A 9,493-nucleotide genomic window follows, 5' to 3' on the forward strand; every position below is an offset into this window, starting at 1 on the left:
TTTCTGCTACCTTGGCGTGTACCTGGCAAACAAAGTTTAAGAGTTAAAAGGCTTTTCTCATATGGGCAGGTCAAATGGATGGTGAAGACTGCAAAGGACCCAAAGAAGCATTTTGCACATGTTTGCAAAGGGAGTTACTCTCCTGAAAAATAGAGAGTATAGCACAAATGCCTGGTTCCACCCCATATCTTTGTTCTGTGACTTGATACCAAACCTGTTTGGAAAGCTTTTTCTGTCCTCTGGGTTACAGACACTCAGAGCCTGAACAGGAGGGATTGCTGAATTCCTGATAACGCTGTCTAACTAAAGCATCTCTTCCTAATTATTTTCTCTGGGTTGTCAGCATCAGTGTTTCCCTGCAGTCTCACCAGCATGCTGTTAGCAGAGACTTCCTGCCTTTGCCCCTCTCTGCTCAGTGAAGTCCTTCTTCTGTGAACCTCAGCTCCTTTTGCAGGAACTTTGGGTGCCTAGAGCACGTTCCAGGTAAAAGATTGAATCTTTGCTCGTGTGGCATGGCAGCAACAACCTTTCTGCTTCCAGCAAGTGGATCTGAGCTTCTGACAACTGCTTTTCACTCATGCTTGTGTCCTCTTCTCCCACTTTTGCTCCAGGCACAGGGCTGGGATGAGACTACAGGGATGATGGTCAAGCAAAAGTGACCAGGAGCTTTGGCAGCTTCTGCTTCGCTGGGGTGCCAAATGGGCTTTCCAGAAAGGGAGACTCTTCTGTTTAAAACAGTGCCCAAGAAGGTGAAAGTTGAGAACTTTGGTAGAACCTCAGGGTCTCTAACAGAAGTGTGAGAGTCTGTTACTCCAGTGTGTTCCCAGACAAAGGCCAGGAAACCTCGTGTTGCTCGTGACAGGCTTGCAGCGGGAGCTCGCAGGCACTGCTCATTAAAGAGCTGGGATAAGCAGCAGATTAGCATCCAGAGTTATTGTGGGAAGGCAAGTGGGAGCTAAAGCTGAGAGCAGGGAGGAGTTAAAGGGGGCTGGGGGGAGGAAGTGGGAGGGTTGACAACCATTATGGCTTAGCAATAGAGTGAAGCAAGAAGCAGCCTCTGGACATTCCGTCCACAATCTTGTCAGGATAATTAGGGTTATCCTTATGTATCAATTCCACTCTTAAATTGCATCCTGCTTGTACTGCCGTGCAATTTTGGGAGATGACTTAATGCTAGTAAACAATCGTCGGGAATGAACTCAGCCCCACTTTACCTGGATCCCACAATACCTAACCAAAAAAAAAGACTCTTAGTCACCTACCTAAGGAATGTCTGTCTTCCAAACCTCTTTCCTTGTTTTGAGGAATCTGAGGTGAAACAAGGAAGAAATGCAAGGCTCTGAAGCACCTAAGCTGCAGCATCTTGCAGTGAGGCTGCTCTCTTGTCAGGAGCTGATGGCAGAAAAAAGGCAGTCAAGGTCAGTGAGAAACATTCCTAGAGGCTGAGCCACAGAAGAGGGTGAGTTGTGTGGGTCAAAGCCAGTGAAGCAAGACCAGAGCCTGGCTTGTTTCCAGTGGAACCAGGCTGTTCCCTCTTCTCCTTGCAGGGACACAGAGCTGAGCCTTTCTGTGCTATGTGAAAGGTGTTGCATTGCTTTGCAATGCAGCTTTTCCTTTTCCTGCTTCCTGCTGTATCATCTCTTTGTGCTCACTCCCATTTCTCTCCTCAGCATACATCTGGCTGATGCTTTTCCACAGGGTTGGGGGCTGAAAGTCGCTGCTGGTTAGGGCAAGGCAACACCTCTGCCTGGGAATATGTGACAGCCACTGCAGGATCTCACTGGAGCTTGCCTTTATAATGTTATTGCGTTTTATGTTTCCTGTAAGAGAGTGGGAGCACAGGACAGAACATTACTCTCCTAATTAACTTAGATTCCTTGGTCATTTCTAAAAATAATCCTGGCTCAAGTCCAGCCATCCTGCTAATAAAATAAACAAGCCTGCTAGAGCCCTACTAACTGTCAACATAGCTTGCTTTTCTGCTGTATCCACCCCTTCCTCCTACAGCTAATCATTTACACGTCCTGGCCCCTCCACACCGTTTGTCACAGGCTACACACAGAGCTCTGGTGTGACCTCCCCGTGCAGCCCTGAGCCTTTCATCTGTGCCTGCATGGGGTAGTTTTTTGTCACCATTTCCTCCTGCTCTGCCCTCCTTCCCGTTCCGCACGGCATCACCTCTGCTGCCACACTCACGGCATCCTGCAGGGCTCCTGCGTGACTCATCACGGGCAGGCAGCCCCTTCCCCCACATCCTGCGGCACTCCTGCCCGGGGAGCCCAGCGTCTCCTTCCTCACCCATCCCCAAATCCACCCGGGAAAGGAGACCCCCAGCTGGGCTGGCACTAATGCAGCTTTCCTGCCCTGGCCCTTCCCAGGAACAGGCATGATGCTTGCAGCCACACACCGACCCCAGACTCTGCTCTAAAAAGTGGATTGGTCATAAAAAACCAATTCCTCTGCTCCACAGACTTCCCTAACCTGGCTGGGAGTCACTCCCCCAGGCCTTTGAAGGTGTTCAGCAGCTCAGCTTAAGGTATGCAGCACTGGCAGAGGAAATTGCTTGCTGGTGGTTGGTGTTTTCCACAGCTGTTGTTTGCTCTTCTCTCCCAGAAATCCCCACAAATGTGACAACTGCATGTGTTCTCTGTCTTGCCTCTGGAAGCCAGGGCAGGCTGTGTCACTGCTGAGCAGAAGTGCCTTCCCCCCATCAGGCAGTGTCAATACAACCCCTTGTGTTTGTCCTTTGCACAATGAGATTCTTATGCTGCTGACACCCTGCTGCACAATGTACCCAAATCTCCCAGAGGGGCCTCACTTAAAACAGATGCTGTGATAGTGGGCAGTACAAATTCTCATCTCTCTGGTTTCCTACCACTTGTTGCACATAAGTCAGTAACATTGGTGTGTAGCTACTTCTTTTGTGCTCTTGTTGGGATTTTCTTCGTTTTGTGTTTTTTTACATCTTACACAGAAATGCTTTGAAACGTTAGCTGAGTGGAGCTGTGATAAAATTCTTTCAAACAGTCTGTCTGGAGGAGTTGCTATTCCACACAGGACTTTTGGTTAGTTTTTCTGGGAAGCTTTGTCTATAAATAACAAACAACTCCCCCCCCTCAACTAATTTTCACTTCTGCTCAAAAGCTGTCATGTTATAAGTGCATTTCAAGCCTCTAAAAAAGAAAAAAGGTGGTTGTTACAGCAAGGCTGCAACCTGACATCAGGAGTAAGGGGCCTTTCTCAAAAGCCCTTCACTTGTTATATTTGGCAGCTGTTGATGCTGCCTATTTCTTTTCTCTCTAGTATTTGCATGGGGAGAATGCAAAGATTTATTTCTATGAATTCAGTGAGTTTCTGTCTGTAGTAAGCCACTGGCTTGACAGCAATGTCCATCAGGGAGGCACAAGCTTAGTTTCCAAAGTCTGACCAAGTGGCTTCTAACCTAGCAAATAGTGTAAAGAGCTTCCCAAGAAATTGAACCAAGAACACTCAGATGATAGTCTACAGAGCCCTTGGTGGGTGAGAAGTAACCCCTCCTTGTTCTCAGGTGCTTCAAGCTAGAGAGGAGTTGCTGTGGCTGCCAGGAAGGGGTATTGTGATCGCCAGCCAGAGAGGTGGCACACACCAGGACTACCTGCAGTCTGCTTTTCTTTTCTTTCCACTTTTACAGGAAAGTTTGAGAAAGCCTTTCCATAAGGTTTAGGTAAATAGGATATATCCACCCTGGGACAGGATGTCAGAGGGATGCTCTCTTCCTGGATTATTTCAGGTCTTTTAAGAGCTGCTCAACTGCTGCTGTTGCATCTCAGAGTTCTGCAGTTAAGAAGAGTCACTTCTGGTGGCCTTCTGGTGAGCATGGGACTTGGAAATCACTTTGGACAAAAGAGAAAAGAAAATACATGATAATACACCAGTAAAGAAGGTGTGGTCATCTCCTAAGTGAATTATAGATATAATTTGTGGAGGCATTCTTGTTGCAGTATGAGTGTGTACCAAGCCAGATAAGTATCAGTGATTTGTCCTGAGTATACATTTGGTTGTTTCACCTCTAGATCCAGTTGATTTGGCCTTGCCTGTTGGGAACTGAAGACACATTTGCTGACATGGTATCAATAAATAAGTAGCCTGCACAATTTTTTTTGTTGCTCCTTAAACACTGAATAGTGATTACCTATGTTAAAATGACAGTGAAAGCAGGAACCCCTAAAAGGTTCTCACAAGCCTTCATGCCAATGGTCTTATAGTCCCTCACACAGGGACTTCCCTCAACTAGGACTCACCTGAGTGAGCCAATTCTGGTGCTTAGACATATCAGTCTCAATCATGAAAAAAATTTCCAGTCCTTCTCCTATTTCCTTTTCCACATCCCCACAATCTAGTTTTAACATCACAGCAATTCTGAAATAATCTTTCTGCCTGCTGAGGATTAGGTCAAAGCAATGGAAGAGGAAGTGCCAGCTACCCTCTGTCAACAAGCAACACATTATTATGCTAACTTCCATAGTCTGGTAGTAATTTAATTCATGTAACTAGCCAGAGCTTATTCCTTGTCACTTCTGACACCATCCCATACTGAGGGCTAGACCAGTTCTAGCTTCCTTCTGCAAGCCACGTGCACATAATGGTCTTAGTTTTCAGCACAGCATCAGCAGGTGGTTTCCTGCACACACAAACACAGGCCTGGCCTCAGTGATGGCATTTGGCACCTTCATGAGCCAAAGGGAACTGTCCCATGCACACACCATTGACCCACCCTGAATTTGGCAGGTTCAGTTGGGATGTGCTGCCAGGGTCCTATTCAAAGCCCTACAACCCCATGGGCAACTATCTTTCCCTGAAATTCGCCAAACTACCTTCGGGAGTTAATAAAAAGGGATGCTGTGCTTAGTGTGCTATCTAGCTTTATATACAGCTTGGAATTTACTCCCCTACCCAGGTGTGTGGTGCACAATATGCTTGAGCAGTTTGTAGTGCAGGCGTGTGGCTGCATTTCAGAAGTACACAAGGACAGAGACTGAGACTTCAGTCAAGTGCAGGGGAAGTTGGCATTTAAGAACTGATTTGGACTAATTGTGGCTAATCACATCAGTTGTTTGAGTCTGCTGAAACGAGCAGCAGCCAAGTAATTGATATTGGCACCAAGAGCCAGTAGGGTTTCAGGAGTGCAGTGGTTTAGCAGTGGTGTGTAGTAGGATTAACTCTGTGATTGCAGTGAACTGCTGTTTTTACTTTGCTGTGCTAAGTCTACTCCAAATGGCTTGAGGATTGAAGTACACAAAATGATGCAACATGATGAGAATCTCTTCCCAGCAGCTATAATCATCTTAATTTCTTAATCCACCTTAAATGAGCTTTCAGTGTTGAGATCCTAAGTAGAAAAGCTACCAAGACATTTATCAAACAATTGAGTGACAGTGCTAAAAATAGTCTCGGAAGGATCCATGCTCTTGAGCTTCATAATTGCACTGCAATCTTTAGTACAACTCATTTAGGATTTAGCAGCTCATGGCTCATGCCCACACCCTGTTTTTTCACTTACAGGTACCTGCTGGAGCAGGATTTCCCAGGGATGAGGATTGGACCAGAGCCTACAACTGACTCCTTTATAGCAGTTATGCAAGGAGACGTGGAAGGAATCGTTCCTGGGAACGCGTTGGTGGTGGATCCCAAAAAACCGTTCAGGAAACTCAACGCCTTTGGCAATGCCTTTTTGAACAGGTCAGTACTCAAGAGCTCTCTTGTTCTGCAGAGTAAAGTTAGAACCTAATGAGCAGCATAGCAAGTAATGTAAAGGGATAAGGCACTTCTTTTCCTCCCATCCACATGGCTGATGCAAAGCCAGTCCTGTCCTACCAGATGCACATAAGTCAGTTGCTGACGGGCTGATAAATTCAAGTGTGACAAACCTTCATTTTACTTGAACAAACAAAACAAAAATGACATCACAGCCTAAGCTTATCCTGTAGGAGACTAGAAGGAAATATCTTCATTACATTTGTTGTCCCCTGCTTCAGTATTTCTAGCTTCTTCCATTTGTAATCCAAACCAGACTCTTTTATTCCCATGCCTTATACATACAACCTCAGGTGCAAATTGATGACCATTCTAATGTGTTTCCTGTAAAAAAGAGTAGCAGGGTGTTTGGACAGCAGCTCTATGACATGAGGAATTTAACCTTTCCATCCCCTAGACCCAGCCCAACCATAGGGAGGTTTTGGATCTAGGCCTCACAGGAAGCCAGCAGCACACACCCATATCCTAGATGAGCACAAACTGTGCTCAAACTGCAGAAGGCAACAAACTGACTACACCCATCATCGACGCCTTCCCTTGACACTGGGAGACACTGGAAACATGGCAGCTGCTCAGCCAAACAGCCAGGAAAGCTGGGCTGGGCTCTGGCTCCTGTTCAATCTCCCAAGCTTAGAGAATGACTGTCCAGGGGCTGCAGCATCTCCTACAGCACTGACCACAGGAGTGCTGGTGTCGGCTGCAGCAAGGCAGGGAAACCCTGCAGAGAAGCATGGGGAGAAACTTGCTGACAGGGGAGGGACCTAGCTGGAGTCACTGCTGTGTGGGAATCCTCAGGGTGACAGGAAGCAGTATCTGATCACTGCACAGGAGCATCATTCAGATACATCAACGTGGTCCTGCACCAGAGAGACTTTGAGAAGTTTTTGTTGTTTCCTAGGGCCCAGAACGTCTGCACCTGACCAACAGTTAGGTCAGGTGACTGCCCACTCCCTATTATCAGGGCAGAACAGTCATTTCCCCTAAGAGAATAACAGTGCTCTTGCCTGGAGTGCAGAGATGGTGGATAAAGAGGACATAATTCAGAGCAGCTCAACTGATAGCCAAGAACAGCCACAGCTGGCAGATAGTTCACTGCAGAGAAGGAACATTAAGCCAGGCATGGGGGGCAAAAAAGCCAACACTTCTGAACTAGCCTGATGGATGTGTCCTGAATGCAATTTGCTCCTGATACAGCAAGGGATCTCTGCATGCATTAACCCAGTTCACTGTATCATGCTGTGCTCTTGTTATGCTTCTTTACTCTTCCTTCTCCTGAGGAAGGAGTCAAGCCTGTGCCCGTGCAGGCAGCAGGGCAGAGGGACACAGCAGTGGCTCAGCAGCAGCATAAGTGCGGTCCTTCTAGCAATGCAGGGAGCAGCCACAGCAGCTAATGACATCTTTCTGTTGCTGACATGAAAAAAGAGGGGGTAATGATTTCTAAACTGACAGAGGAGACGTGCTGAGAGGGACTGGCTCAGCTGTGTGAGCATCGCATGCTGAAAATGCAGATGCCAATGCCCAGCTAATTAGGAAATGAAACATATGCAAGAGTTGACTCAGAGGGTCAGAAATTTAGCAGATGTAAGTCCTGGTGCACCCACTGGACCAGATCAAGCCACCCACAGTTACTTCTCCAGTGGGCCTGGCTTCTGGGCTAGGGACAAGCAGAGCTGTCTCTGCCTTGCACATACCTCACTGCTGCTGTAGGCCCTGACCTCAGCTAGGAGGTTGTGAGCAAGAAATTTGCAGAAGGGAGCTAATCTGCAGGGACCACACCTCTAAGCTGAGATAAGATTGGCCATGGGGAAGTCTGCTTTGCCCAGGGATGGTTAAAGGTAACGCTTGGCTGTGAGCATCAGTGGAAAGGAGCAGAGCAGCAGTAGCATGAAGCAGTAGCACTCACACAGGCCAAGCTGGCCTTGGCTGAGAGGTGGCAGCCCACAGCACTGTGTCCTGTGGGGTGCAGAGCCTGCTGCTCCAGGAGTGAGCATCCACCCTTAGCTGGGGCTCCCTCCCCAGCAGAGACTGGGATCTGCTGCTTTCCAGGAAGCAAGGAAAGACTGGTACAGGCAGGATTTGGCTGGGAGACAAGCAAATTGTGCTGCTCAGAGCCTGTATCCTCCCTCCCTTCATTCCCAGGAGATGCCCATACCTGGGATATAGGGCTGCTGAGGGCTGACATGAGGATAGCAGGTCTGCACAATCCTGTCTCTTGTCTGCTCTTCTTGCCCCAGGTTGTTCCTGGGCATTGAGAGAAGGGTTTGTTTTCCTTTCTCCAGCTCTGCTGGCCAACCCCCACCTCTGGGAAGGTTCCAGAGAGATGAGAAGTTGCACCTTGTTATCAGGAAGACTTGTTTGGCACCAAGGGCCTGGAGCAAATTCAGGAATCTCGCCCATTACTTTTGTATCACATTGACTAGGTTGCAAGAATTCCCCCATCCCCAGAGTCTGTTTTGGGAAACTAAGGTGGAGTCAGTCCTGATTTTGTGCTGTGAACATCTGGAGAGGTAGATAACATGTTGTTCCTTTAGCCCTGTGCTCTGCTCTGCCTGTAGAGGTGGTGAAACTCTGGTTTGGCACGGCACTCTTCCCTTCATATGGCCCCAAACAGAATTAGGTCGAGCTCCCTGAGGTCCTGCAGTTCTGCTGGGACAACAGGAGGGCAGCACAGCCTTAACTCTGCCAAAAGAGCCAGAATGCACTCACTCATGCTGGCCTCTGACCTTATATCTGAAACCTCCTGTGGAGTACTTTTCCTAGAGAAACTGGTGGAAAATCCCCCTGCCCCATTTCATGTTACAGCACAAGGAGTACTCAGGGCTGTAACAGTGAAGAGCAAACCTGGGTTGGCAGGACAAGGGTATAACATGACCTCCTGAGCCTTTTGTTCTCTGCTGCTGTGCCTGGCACTCAACAGGATAATCAAGCCAGTCCCCCCTCTTTGATATGAGTTATTACACATTCAGAAATGCTCCCTGTTGCCACCTGCCAAGCTGGGGATGTGGGAAGCTGTAATATGTGGTCTGAAATAGCTGACAGCTTAGGGGAGGAGACACTCTTTAACCCATGAGGATTCACTCTTACCAGAATCTTCTTGGGGTCAGACAAGTGGAACAATTGGGTTGTGGCATAGCCTGGAGGAATTCAGAGGTGCAGGGGCTCCTGCAGAGCCAGACACTCATCAGAGCACTGCAGGGCTGCATCTGCCCTGAGTGGTCCTTGTAGCAACCCCCATCCTCTGTGGTTCTGCCTCCTCCCACAGCAACATGGTTTTTGTGCCTGGATGTCACACCACCCTATTAATATGCATATGTACACACACACACACTCTCAGAGCTGCCTGGAATGCCATCCCAAAAAGGCTATCCATGAAATGCTACCAGGAAGCAGATAGGCTTTTAGTGTCCTTTGCTGTTACTAGCAACTGAAATAGATGAGCTGCAGCCCACAAAGCACAAGTGACTCTTCTTAGGCAGTGATTTGCATAGATACAGGATGGAGAACAACCAGCTAAAGAGCAATTACACAGAAATGGAGCTGCAGAGGGGGGAGCAGTGAATTACAAAGTGAATGTGAGCTAACAGTGTCATACTGCTGTTAAAAAAGCAAACATGTCAGTGAGATGTATAAACAGACTGTCAAGTCTAAGAGATAAGGAGCAATCCATCCACTGTGCTCACCACCAGCAGGGTGAGCCATG

General features: G+C 47.8%; 1 protein-coding gene across 1 annotated transcript in view; it reads left to right on the forward strand.

Annotated features, from left to right (window-relative positions):
- EHD3 (EH domain containing 3) overlaps window positions 1-9,493 on the forward strand; it is a 29,570-nt gene that overhangs the window by 1,352 nt on the left and 18,725 nt on the right. The window contains exon 2 of the mRNA XM_005427010.3: window positions 5,542-5,718. Within this exon, the coding sequence (XP_005427067.1) occupies window positions 5,542-5,718 (177 nt within the window). The remainder of the gene's footprint in view (window positions 1-5,541; window positions 5,719-9,493) is intronic.

This window comes from Geospiza fortis, unplaced genomic scaffold, assembly GCF_000277835.1.
Source record: "Geospiza fortis unplaced genomic scaffold, GeoFor_1.0 scaffold88, whole genome shotgun sequence".
In the NCBI taxonomy this organism is placed as follows: domain Eukaryota; kingdom Metazoa; phylum Chordata; class Aves; order Passeriformes; family Thraupidae; genus Geospiza; species Geospiza fortis.